This window comes from Lampris incognitus, chromosome 10 (assembly GCF_029633865.1).
Source record: "Lampris incognitus isolate fLamInc1 chromosome 10, fLamInc1.hap2, whole genome shotgun sequence".
NCBI lineage: Eukaryota > Metazoa > Chordata > Actinopteri > Lampriformes > Lampridae > Lampris > Lampris incognitus.
Window position 1 is genome coordinate 21,114,125 of NC_079220.1, and position 13,492 is coordinate 21,127,616.

The following is a 13,492-nucleotide window of genomic DNA, read 5'->3' on the forward strand; positions in this document are numbered from 1 at the left end:
TTGCCAATGACTGCCCCCTCAACGCTACATCCGAAGCCAACATGCAACAAAGTATCAACGAGTTTTCAGAGGCTTGCAACAACTTTGGCCTCACCATCAACATAAAAAAGACTGAAGTACTTCATCAGCCAGCTCCAGGCAAGCCATACAATGTACTCAACATCACCATAAATGGGCATCGATTAAATGCGGCTGACATTCACTTACCTGGGCAGTTCTCTCTCCAGATATGTCACCACTGATGAAGATGACCGCATGGCTTGCTAAAGCAAGTACTGCTTTTGGCAGACTCCACAAGAATGTGTGGAACAGGAGAGGCATCACCCAGGAGACAAAAATTAAAGCATGTCGGGCCATAGTTCTCACTACACTTATTTACGGCTGCGAAACATGGACACTTTACAAACGCCATGCAAAAGCACTAGACCACTTTCACACCACATGCCTCAGAAAACATCTTGGCATAAAGTGGGATGACAAGATCCCTGACACAGAGGTCCTCACTCACTCAAGACTGCCGAGTATACACAACATCCTCATGCAATCACAGCTTTGTTGGGTGGGCCAGGTAGTTCGCATGCCAGACCACCGGCTCCCAAAGAAACTGTTCTCTGGTGAACTCAAGCAAGGCAAACGCTCCCATGGTGGTCGAAACAAGTGTTTCAAAGACACCTTGCAGGTTTCGTTAAAGGCCTTCACCATCAACTACGATACATGGGAACAGAAAGCTTTGAACAGAGGAGAGTGGAGTGCAGCTGTCTGAAATGGTGCAAAAACATATGAGGCTGCCAGGATTGCTGCAGCAGAGAGCTGCAGGCAGGCCAGGAAAGACCATGCCTGCAACCCTCCAGCTACTCCCACTATCCCATGCCCACACTGCCAAAGAACATTCAGGGCGCAGATTGGACTAACCAGCCATCTTCGCACCCACATAATTCTGCCCCTAGAGGATGACTAGATGGTCCTTGTTGCTGCGACGGATGAAGAACACACATTTTCTACCAACCTTTTGAATTTCTCTCAATTTACAGTTAGTTTAATCATTTTCAATTTTGCCGCAATGGTTTGGACTTGTGCTATTGATGGCTATTCTGCCCTCACTGCTTCCCTGATGCAGCTATGCAGATAGCCATCTCTTCCATTTATGGCAAGTGAGAACTATCCCTTCATGAATTTTATTCACGTGACGATCAACGGAGTGAAAACTGAAATATAGGAATAATCTTGCATCAGCCATGCATAAAAATATCCCCATAATCCAAACAAAATATTCCATGAAATAAAATGTTCATTTAAATGACAAAATCTTGACAATCAAATCAGTCTGTGTTTAATCAGTGCAAATGAAAAGGCCTAGCTAGCGACCTAAAATGCTAATGCTAGAACCATTACGCTAACAGGAACTTAAAAGATTTTTCAGCATTTCATACAGTAAAACAAATTACAACAAAGGCATAGGCACACAAAAGCCGAACTTATTCTTACTACAAGCTTACAGGCTGGGCTCAGTATTGGCAAACAGAGCTTCAGGCTTCTACATGACTGGCAGAGAACAGAGCAGCAAACTCCCCGCTACTCCTGCCCATGTTCCTGCCTCATACATCCACACACACACACCCTCCCCTCAGCCCATAGCCCACTTTTTAGCATTTTCAAAATTCAAAATTATAAAGTGGATGGCCTAAACTGTTGACTACTAACATGTCTGTGAATGTTCTCATTCATCCAGGTCATGGTTATCCAAAGGAGTTGAATCAAGTGCAACTGGACTTGGTATATATCCGTGAAGACGTTTCACCTCTCATCCAAGAGGCTTCCTCAGTTCGTGCCTTTCTGACTAGACAAAGCTAGTCTGGTCACTACTAACACTATGTCTCCAGGCTTGAAGTTTCTTTTCAGTTTTCACCACTTTTGGTGCTCCTGGAGAAGAGGCAAGTATTCAAGAATCCATCTGGTCCAGAATAAATCCGCAAGGTATTGGACTGGCCTCCACTGTCTCCTAACATACTGATCATCCTTGCTGAAGGTTCCCGGTGGCATGTTGGGCTGTACTTTCATCAGTAGCAAATGGTTGGGTGTTAAAGGCTCTATATCACGTGGATCATGTGACGGGCTTTGTTGTGTTCAGTAATACAGTTACCCTATATTACATTGAGTTCTATACTGCCAACCCGTAGAGGGCGCTGTATTCTTAGATCACTAGTAACAGTAGGTTAGGTTGACTCTTTGAATGTTGTTGTGAGTTGCTGCTGAGAACCTGTTGGAGTATGTTGGAAGCTAACGGTCTGCCTTGCAATTCTTTTAGTAAAGTTATTAAACAATACGTCGTGTGGTTATTCTACCAAAGAATATAACAGGCTTGTGATCGGTCGGTCATTAATTATGCTTTCAACCTCACACATGAGAGTCTGAAGAATATCATCTGTGAGTGTTTGTTCTTTCATTAGGGTGCTAAGGATCCTCTGTACAGTACGGATTTGTCGCTCCAAAACCCCTCCTTGATGGGATGTGGCTGGGCTATTGAAAATCCATTAAATGCCCTTCTTCTGCATAGCCTTTTCAGTGTGTGACTGGTTCATGTTTCCAATAGCCTCTTGCAGCTCCTTTTCTGCACCCACAAAATTTGTGCCATTATCAGAGCGCATGATGGTTACTTGGCCTCTTCTGCTTTGAAACAGCACAAGGCATTGATACATAAAGCTGGTGTCAAGACTGTCCGCTATCTCTATATGTACTGCCCTGATGGTGAGACAGGTGAACATCACACCATAATTTTTGACAGTTCCCCGACCCCATTTAATATCAAAGGGTCCAAAGTAATCGATGCCTACATTGGTGAAAGGCAGCTTATCCAGTAAATGACGATCTTCTGGCAGATTTTTTTTTTTGTGGATTTGTTCCCCCCTGTGATGGTCCGGCGGCCTTGTCCAGAGTGTCTCCCCGCCTGCCGCCCAATGACTGCTGGGATAGGCTCCAGCATCCCCGCGACCCTGAGAGCAGGATAAGCGATTTGGATGATGGATGGATGGATGGATGGATGGAGTTAGGCTCAGACCTGGGGAGAAGTTACACTTTGTTATTCTTCCACCTCAACATATCAATAGGCCCAAACAGAAACATGTTTCCCATAAAAACAGTGCTAAAAGAATTTAGACCACTATGGCAGCTTCTTTTGGAGATCTCCTTCCAATCTTTTTTCATATAGTTTATTGCAACCACCTTTGAATCTGTGTTTCTTTTTTGTTCCAGATGTTTGATGCTACACATGTGAATGGAGAGCTCTGCCTGGTTATTGACAATGCTAAGGTGGCTGCAGATAACTTCAGGGTTGAGTGAGTAAATGTTGATCTAAACAATGGAGCCTACTGTGAAGAGAAAAACGCAATCAGTATTGCACTAGTTTAAGACTGAACACTGATAACCAATAGCCTGTATGGTACAAGATTACACTTGATACTGTGATGCAAGATATACTTGACTAGGGGGTTCACTCAGTATTAACCAACCATACAGATCTTCACAAAGCACACCTGTCATCACTGTCTGGCTCTCACAACCACTGCAAGCTGACAAGTTGTGATCATAATACTTATAGGTACTTTACTTGACATGTAAATTTCCCATTAGGGACAATAAACTAAAGGTTTGACGCAAAAGTACAAAAACCTTGCCAATATACAGCGATGACTTCAGTAGCAGATCTACAGCAAACTTCAACCAACAATGAAAGGATAACAAGCAGTTTCTCAAAAAACACAATTCGTATTCATCTCCAGAGGAAATTTGGTCGCTGTAAACCTGCTGTGAAATAATACAGTAAATTAACTTCCAATTTCCTGTAATGTTCAGCTCCTATCATCAACATGAGACAAAGGATGAAAGTGGGCGAAGCACACAAAGGCTTTCATTGTTTCTTTGCATGAGAGAGGAAGAACAGACGAGTGCAGACAGGTAGACAGGAATCCAGCCACAGCAGAGAGGTCGACAATGGTGGTGGGGGAAGGGGGTTGGGGTCTTTTACCGATGGACTTTGAAGTGCAATTAATTAGTCCTAAAATGGACTGAATTAAAACCCGAACTCCTCTATATATACAAGAAGACAGACTGAAATCAATCACACCTCCGAGTCACATGAAGCGCTTTCTTTTTTCTTTTTTTCCACAGATGAGCTTAACCCATCAAATGGAAAAAGTTTTTCTTGACAGATCACATTGTGCTGCATTCCACTGTTGTTGTGTAACAAGGATATACTTAAGATGCCATCTGTGATAGTCCTGGGGCTGTTAACTCCCTCTGAGAGACCCTGCCTATTCTGTCTCGGTGTTTAGCGTCTGTGTTTTCCTAAGGTATTGCCTCCAGGCGATAGGGGCTGGCCTACCAAACCCCCCATCCCTGCCCTCCCTCCCTTCCCCACTTTGCAGTGACATAAAAAGGAAGCCGTGTCCATCGGCTGACAGTTCATTTTTCTCGCCACTCCTCTCAGAGCGGACACGTAGACCACAGAACCTCCACCATGTCGTCCTTCTCTCGTTCCTACATGAGCTCTGGCGGAAACCGTTTAGGGGCAATGCGGGCTGGCAGTGTGTACGGTGGTGCAGGGGGCTCTGGGGTACGAATCTCCAGTTCCAGCACCTCCCGGGCCTACTCCGCTGGTGCAGGGGCTGGGTTCAACCTCGCTGATGCCATTGATGTGAATGACAACAAGAAGGTCGCCATGCAGAACCTGAACGACCGTTTGGCCACCTACCTGGAGAAGGTCCGCAAGCTGGAGGCAGCCAATGCCGACCTGGAGTTGAAGATCCGGAAGTTCCTGGAGAGCAAGACCAAGCCCGAGTCTCACGACTGCATTGCCTTCAAGGCCACCATCAGCACCCTGCAGGACCAGGTAAGACCAAATGTCAGAGACCAGGCTGTTATTTTCTATATCTCTTCGTGACTCTATTGGAGTGGAGTGATTGGGTTAAAGGTACAAAAGACAGATTAAATTTGTGATAATTTCATCAGGGGACAAAGCAGGACTGTAGTTAAAAAAAGAGAGTTTTTCTTCTCTGGGGATGTGACACTGAGCACAAAGCATTTTTTTTTCTGGAAAAAGAAAATACAAAGGCTTAGTCCTACTGAAAATGTAGTTTCCACATTCTCAGAAAGTGAGGTCAGTAATTTAATATCTTCCAAAGAAGATCAGCTATTGTGTACTGAAAAAGAAAGACACAATTTTCCTCTGAGGGCTTGAATACTGAATACAGAACCACACCCACAGCAGAATCATCCAGGAAAAAACAGTCTCCCACACGTACCAAACTGGAGACAGCAGAGGCATGGATTTGCATATCATGCAGACAAGAACAAAGAAATTACATGAAATGCTAGGCCTCAGTACATACAGTTGCTATGTGCTTGTTTTATCAACCACAACGATTAATCAATGCAAAATCAGGAGCTATGTAGTCTTCATAAGAGCAGGGAAGGAAACTTAACTGATTCGGTTGCCAGTAAATTAATTTCAGGAAGGGCGGTGTCTACTATAATATATATATATATATATATATGTATAGTTGAAATGGAGAAAATCTTCAATGATAAATAAGTTGAAGTCTTAAGTGCCGGAAGGGAGCAGTGGTACACCCTGACCATGTCAGTGGTCTGATTAGAGGAAAGGAAAATTAACATGTTTACTTGACTGTATTTAAACTGTATCCACCCTTGAATCAATATCAATCCTTTTTTCTTTTTTTTCCCAGATCCTGGATGCCACTCGTATGAATGGCGCTCTCTACCTGGCTATTGACAATGCTAAGCTCGCTGCAGATGACTTCAAGGTTAAGTGAGTAAATCTAGATCTCAGACAGAAAAATAAGATAGGAAGCTATAATATTTGATATATGTATGATAGTAACTTCGGTAAACATTTATGTCAGCCTATTATGTAGAGTAAATGTCGCCCTATCACAAAAAGTTGGGTTTCGATGGGTATATTCTCAACTACATCTCTTCTAAAATCCCATCATATACAGCTAACACCTGTGCAGTAACAGTGTTGCAGATGATGTGATAATGTTTATTTGTCACACAGAAACATTTACATCATACAGTAAGATGGCATTACCTCATTTGATGATTTATTCTTACCCAACAAAACGTCTTTTCTCCTTGAGATGATCTGAAAAAAAATGTGGCATTTCTTAAAATGTGGGTCAATATCAGCAGCTCTCCACATGAAGGATCACTCATTTAAAAGATCTTTGAACACAGTAAGGCTTTCCAAGTTAAAACAATTTAACGTAACAATAATAATAACAGTTATAATGATACTTTTAAAAAAAAACATGCTTTACTCTTCACACCATTAGCTCTCAGCAAAAGGGTTCTGGGTTCGATCCCAGTCCTTCTGTGCAGAGTTTGCATGTTCTCCACATGTTCACAGGGATTGCCTACCAAAGCCCAAAAACATGCATGTTAGCTGAAGGGGAGACTGTAAATTGCCTATATAGGTATGCATGGTGTGTGTCTACTTAATGCCTACTGCATGCTGGAATAAGCTTTAGTAACCCTGCAACTTTGGATGGCATAAAGCGGCTATAAAAAATTAATGAACGTACCTTGTTTTCAGATTTGAGAATGAGCTGGCCATGCGTCAGGGAGTTGAGGCAGATATCGTCGGGCTGAGGAGAGTCCTGGACGAGCTGACTCTTGGAAGATCGGACCTGGAGATGCAGATCGAGGGGCTGAGAGATGAACTCATCCAGCTGAAGAGAAACCATGAGGAGGTGAGTTGTGATGACAGAGATGGCAAAAAAAAAACTCCTCTCTGAAACCTGGGGTTAAAGACCTTTCATGCTCTATGTTTGGGTAACATTCATGAAAATTGATTAAAAAAAAAACCCAGAGGAGGGCGTCGGGGTAGTGTGGCAGTCTATTCCATAGCCTATCAACACAGGGCTCGCCGGTTCGAATCCCTGTGTTACCTCCGGCTTGGTCGGGCGTCCCTACAGACACAATTGGCCATGTCTGCGGGTGGGAAGCCGAATGTGGGTATGTGTCCTGGTCGCTGCACTAGCGCCTCCTCTGGTTGGCCGGGTGCCTGTTCGGGGGGGGCTGGGGAGAATAGCGTGATCCTCCCACGCGCTACGTCCCCCCTGGCGAAACTCCTTACTGTCAGGTGAAAAGAAGCGGCTGGTGACTCCACATGTATGGGAAGAGGCATGTGGTAGTCTGCAGCCCTCCCCGGATCAGCAGAGGGGGTGGAGCAGCAACCGGGACGGCTTGGAAAAGTGGGGTAATTGGCCAGATACAACAGAAAATTAAAAAAAAACAGAGGAGAAGAAATACAAATTGTGCGTCAGAGACAAGGAGAAGACACAAGATGATTTCCAAAACTTTTAAGATAATTGAAAATTAATAGTACCGCCAATTTCAAAATGACTGAAAAATGAGCCACTGATGATGAAGTTTAAAAACGATGAAAAGTCTCATGAAAAGTCTCATACCACAGACAGCATAGCATCTACAATACCATGAACATAAACATTATCATAATGTCTAATGTCAGTGGGAAACTCCAAACTGGACATGACTGGCAAACTTCAGGTTCAAGCAAAGCAGGGTTGCACAGTACACATTGACTGATGTTTTTACATCTGTCCATCTCTGTTATTGTGCAAGAGCAAAGAGACATGACAAACTACAAAAATGATGAGTGTGTATGTGTACTTTTTAGGACCTGCTAGCTATGCGCTCCCAGATGGGAGGTCAGGTGAATGTGGAGGTGGATGCCGCTCCTCAGCAAGACCTCTCCGCTGTGATGGCCGGCATCAGAGAACACTACGAAAACGTCGCCACCAAGAACCGCAGGGACCTGGAGGTCTGGTTCCAGGCTAAAGTAAGGCTGATGTAAAACAACACTAAATAGCCCATGTAAATGGAAACCTGGAAAACTGGCCTCAAAATTGTCCTAATTAAGCATTTGTTAGATGTTACGCTATCATATTACATTCATTATCATATCATTGTACTGCACATCAAGGTTGGAGGTGTAATTGATTAGTGGTACTCGTATGCATTATGATTTTACATATATTCAGAAATAAGAGACAAAAAATACCCACCTTATCATCTACAATAGATACATATTCTTTGATATTAGTGGAGCTGGGCAATATAACATCACTATCGTGAATTTGGTCATTTTAATATGGTGATCTAAATTATATGTTTGCATTAAAGTGATACAATTTTCCAAACTTAATGGACTGTTTTAGCTGAGTGGAAAGAACTGAGAATGCCTCTATCTGCTTGGTCATCATATCCGCATCACTAATGATAATTTTTTCCCAATTTTCTTGTGTGAAAATATCTTTTGAAAGCACCAATTTTTTTTATTTTGCATCCCCAAAATATCATGATATTATCAATATCGAGGTATTCAGTGCAAAATATTGTGATATTTGTTCTAGTCAATATCACACAGCTCTAGGTGCTTGATATACAAACACAATCGCGCCTCTATATATATATATCTACTCATATATTTTCGTAATGTGTGTGTGTGTGGTGTTAGTGTGTGTGTGTGTTAGTGTAGATAGCGGGACCGAAAACTAAAGCATTTATGATCCTAATTCTTTTTGGAGGTGGTAGGTATTGTCTCAGAGAGTAAGGGAAAAATCCCAGAACCTTAAAATTATGCATAATTATGCATAAATATGCAAAATATGCATTTTTCTAAAAATGGCTAAAAACCACTTTTCTCAGCATTTCAGATGACTCTGAGCATCTTTGATTTTTTCACCTATATAAAAAAAAATTTCTAGGACTTAAAAATGTTTTGACATTATGCAAAATATATGCATTTTTGCAAAAATGCACTTATGATCCTAATTTTTTTTGGAGGTGGTAGGTATTGTTCCAGAGAGGACCAGAAAAATAGCAGAACATTAAAATATAATTATAATAATTATGCATGATTATGCAAAATATGCATTTTCTAAAAATGGCTAAAAAACCCTTTTCTCGGCATTTCAGATGATTCTGAGCATTTGGGAGGAGGGAGTTGGAGTGGGGGGGTTAAACCACTTTTCTCGGCATTTCAGATGATTCTGAGCATTTGGAGGGAGGGAGTTGGAGTGGGGGGGGTTAGGGGCAGGGGGAAGGCGGTTAGCTGGCAGGATGAAGAGGAGGGAGATTTAGACGGGTGGATAACCAAACCGCTACATTGTAGCGGGGTTCTTCTAGTATAAATATATATATAAAATTTTGTTTAAAGAAACATTCAACAGTAGAGAAAGTGCTCAACAAATGAGCAAAATAATCCAGCTAGTCAAGTAAATTTTCTATGAGACAGTACAAGCCTGTTTCATATATATATATATATATATATATATATATATATATATATACATACACACACACACACACACACACATGTACACACACACATAGACTCATACACATGCTACAGTGGTTCTCTCTTTTCTAAAGGTAATCTCTACCCCCCCCCCGTTTAACCATTTCCTTCCAGTCAGAGGAGTTGAACAAGGAGGTTGCAGTTAGCACTGAGACCCTGCAGACATCTCGCTCTGAGGTCACAGAGGTCAAACGCACACTGCAGAGCCTGGAGATTGAGCTTCAATCACAGCTCAGCATGGTAAGTCCCGCCCACCATTCCCGCTCTCCTTTTGAGGTTTTCCCTTTTAGTTTTTTTTTTATATCCCAAGGGACATCTTATAGGATGTGTAATTACCAGGGTACTGATTTGTTTAAAGCTTTACCTTCTGAGGTAGGTTAATGGGTGTGGTGAGTCTTCTAAAGGGCAGTATTGTAGCTGGACAAATTTGTTTTGTACAGAGCCCACTGGCAAAAAAATGATGTAACTTTCATATAAGAATGCTAGGTAATGTGTCAAACTGCAGGTCATTCATTACCCAGAAATAACCAAGTAATATATAGATGTAATTGAACTATGATTAGTGGTAATTACTGAGTAATATATGAGTAACATAGATGTAATTGAACTATGATTAGTGGTAAATACTGAGTAAGATATGAATAACATAGATGTAATTGAACTATGATTAGTGGTAATTACTGAGTAATATATGAGTAAAATAGAGGCTTATCTATATCTCTGGTTTTCTTCCTTGTCATTATGATATGCTGTGAAATATAATCAACATCAAACACTGTATGGGATAAATCACATTGTACCATACATGTATTTGGATTTTGTTTTACTGGGATAAATAGTAATTAGTTGTTAAATTTGAATATAAGGTAAATATTGAATTTACTGCTGATTAACATAAACATAGTAAAGCTAGCACCAACATAGTAAAGTAAAGCATCACAAGGCATTATTGTCTTACATGATTAAAAAAAAAAAGGAAAATGGTCCAGCCGATCTTTTCACCTCCTTCCTCCTCTTACATACAGAAAGCTTCTCTGGAAGGCACCCTGGCCGACACTCAGAACAGGTACGCCTGCATGCTGGCTGGCTTCCAGAGACAGGTGACCAGCCTGGAGGAGCAGCTGGCTCAGCTGCGGGCTGACCTGGAGCGCCAGGGTAATGAGTACCAGATGCTCCTGGACACCAAGACCCGGCTGGAAATGGAGATCGCTGAGTACAGGAGGCTGCTAGATGGCGAACTTTATGAGTGAGTCCCTCTCTGTACCTGTGGGATGACAGGATGGCCTAGTGTGTTTTAAGTGCTAGGGCAACTGTCTTTTTATCCTTGAGTAACATAGCCACCAGCTAACTGCCCAAAATGGAACCTAATGGGGATTAAAACAGTTTATCAAATGTTTACAAAAATCAAACAATACACCAATTCTCACCAACTTGTGAGCTGCCCTGCTTTCGTCCCCTTTAGCCATGTGCTAAATCCCTGCTAGCTGCAGGGGTGCTGTTCTGCAGCTGTAGCAGCCAAAATGTGATTCTAGTTGGTTTGTAGCAGCTAATAATGTTTCGTGCTTAGCCTTTTAAGGGTCAGATATTTTGCATTTCATTATACGACATCCTACTATAAGCATACATCGATGATTCTTAAAACGCTAAGTTCATTTATTTGTCTGAACTGTTTGTGTACTTTACAACAGAGGACATATCACAGAGCAGATTCTGCATCTCTAAAATATTCGGTCTCGGATTTGTAGTCTGACTCAGTGATGGTTTAACACACTAACGTAAAACCCACTGTACTGTTCATGAGACGTAAGAAATTTTAAAAAATTCACAATAGAACACTTAAATTCTGTTGGGCTGTCATTTCCACTTAAAGTGATACTGACATCAAAATCTGAAAATTCCTATTGATAGGCTATGTTACGAGTTGGAATGTGACCACGGAGAAATTCAGTGGCCAAAACAGCGCGTCTGCGGCCACTCGAGAGAGATCTGTGACTGACTGTAGATGGTATCCAATGACAAATTGTGCCGGTGGATACGTAAACACCAGTCAATTTGCATATAGGCTGTGTCTGTAGCAAGTTGCTATAAAACCATGCATAAGCCATTCTTCCACCCCCTCCTACTAGCTACTTGGCGATCTTGCTACAACGTATTGCTAGCTAGCTAGCTATCTGTTAATCTATCTATCTATTTATCTAAATATCTATCATCTATCTATCAAACAGTTATTTGTATCATTGAATCTTTGTTCTCGAAACTGTAATCCTCGCAGAGGATCTCCCTCTCGCTCTCGCTATCAGACATTTTTTTGTAAATAACAAGTGACGAGCGGTACCGAGCCCCACCCACCCAGGAAGACAGTAGCCAATAGCTTTGAATTCATAAAACCACACCTATTTTTGGTTATGATTCAGACTCCCAATGTTAAAAAATTTGTTCAGAAAGGGCATATCAGTCTCTCTTTATACCTTTTCTTTCACTTCTCTCTCTTTTTCTCTAAACTACCTTAAATGTGTTTTCAGCTCTAGTTGCCTCTTCCAAACTCCACAAAAATCCACAAGAAAATATATCTTGCCAAGGAGAAAAGGGTTCATGTGAGATTCTTAACTCTTGTTTTCACTGTGTGCCCTCCTCCAGCAGCACCAGCAGCACCACCACCCGTAAGGTTGTGATCGTCACCCAGGAAATCTTGGATGGAGAGGTGGTCAGCAACAGCACCGAGACTCTGAAAGAAACCATTTGAGACAGTTGTGTGACGGAACACATCTAAAGAACCTCTTCTAGCCGTTCTCAGAAAATAAACAAATAAAAGACCTCTGATGAACTGAACCAAAAGCTATTTGTGTTGTGGATTCAATGCATCTGTGTTTTCATATCTGGCCTTCGTACTATAAAGTAGCAGCCACTCCACTGATTATTGTCAGCCAAAATCAGTCACAAATATGATCATATCTTCTCATCAACCAATTATGTAACTGTTCCAAACAAAGATAAACAGAAATGAAACCTGATGACATTAATGCAGTTATGACAGCTAGGTATCTGTTAACCCCCAATGTCACGATTGAAATCATAGGAGATAACACATGTCAATGTGTATTCTAACTGACTTCTATCCTCAGATAAAGGGTCATTACATGAAAAAACACTGTGCAATGAGTGGTCCTCTCTTACGTCCTAAACATCACCAACATGGGTCCCTTTGCCAAGGAACCACTGGGAATTTCACATCAGAAACAATGACTTCTATTGCCACTCCCAATGAAATGGTTAACACACAAGTTAAAGCTTCAGTCATCCACAGATATGATTACATTAAATTTAAATCAAAAGTTTCTAATTTAGTCTGACCCATCTTCTTTTTTCACAAATGCTAGGTATGACCTTCTTGATAAAACATCTATTGGTTCATCTACATTCATTACAAATTTTGATAAAGCTTGTGGAGATGGCAGCCAAGGGATTTGACAAGTGGGTGATAAACTGTTTTACTACTGAAGGAATCTCATAAATAGATTTGTCTAAACATTATCTAAGTTTCCCCACAACCCCGAAAGCGCTGATGAAGTATGTACACACAACGGATAGATGGTTGGATGAATGGGTGTATGGATGGCTGGATTATATAAGTTATCAGTGGGGTATATGAACCAGAAGCCATAAACAAGCAAAGTAACCCCAGCTTGCTAAATCTGTTAGGTTCAGCAATTTCAATTGGAATGGAGCCAACTCTAGAACGAACAAAATACCATACTAGTAATAAAAATTTGTATTTTCCATAACAACTGAGAACTGGAGAGATGTTTACTTTTTCCAGTCCTCTTTTATGCAGAATCACAATCACTGACATGTTTTCAAGCCTACTCAGATTTCATTGTGTCACTGTTATTCAGTTTTTTTGCTGGTGAGCTAGTTTTGTGGGGGGAAAAATGTCTAGAGAAAATGTGATCTGACTGAAAGCCATTATCTAAAATGGGTGAAAGACATCTCATGCCCCTCTCCGCTGTTGTGTTTCTGTTCAGTCGTAACCTGATGGAGGCCCTGAAGAGTCACAGGTAAAGAATTACGTTGAACCACAAGAAGTTGTTTACT

General features: G+C 41.4%; 1 protein-coding gene across 2 annotated transcripts; it reads left to right on the top strand.

Annotated features, from left to right (window-relative positions):
- Window positions 1-4,432: 4,432 nt before the first annotated feature.
- On the top strand, window positions 4,433-12,228 carry LOC130119379 (keratin, type I cytoskeletal 13-like). 2 transcript variants are annotated; one of them, XM_056287852.1, is made up of 7 exons: window positions 4,433-4,885; window positions 5,742-5,824; window positions 6,611-6,767; window positions 7,718-7,879; window positions 9,515-9,640; window positions 10,426-10,646; window positions 12,038-12,228. In XM_056287852.1, the coding sequence occupies exons 1-7, from the start codon at window positions 4,514-4,516 to the stop codon at window positions 12,141-12,143; spliced, it is 1,227 nt and encodes a 408-aa protein (XP_056143827.1). In that variant the 5' UTR covers window positions 4,433-4,513; the 3' UTR covers window positions 12,144-12,228. The 2 variants fall into 2 exon arrangements, with proteins under 2 accessions (XP_056143827.1, XP_056143828.1); XM_056287853.1 differs by having other exon boundaries at window positions 12,041-12,228.
- The last annotated feature ends 1,264 nt before the right edge of the window (window positions 12,229-13,492 follow it).

Coding starts and splice junctions, on each gene's coding strand:
- LOC130119379 (XM_056287852.1), top strand. CDS start 4,514: ATGTCGTCCTTCTCTCGTTCCTACATGAGCTCTGGCGGAAACCGTTTA. Junction 6,768..7,717: donor TGAAGAGAAACCATGAGGAG/GTGAGTTGTGAT, acceptor TGTACTTTTTAG/GACCTGCTAGCTATGCGCTC. Junction 10,647..12,037: donor CTAGATGGCGAACTTTATGA/GTGAGTCCCTCT, acceptor GCCCTCCTCCAG/CAGCACCAGCAGCACCACCA.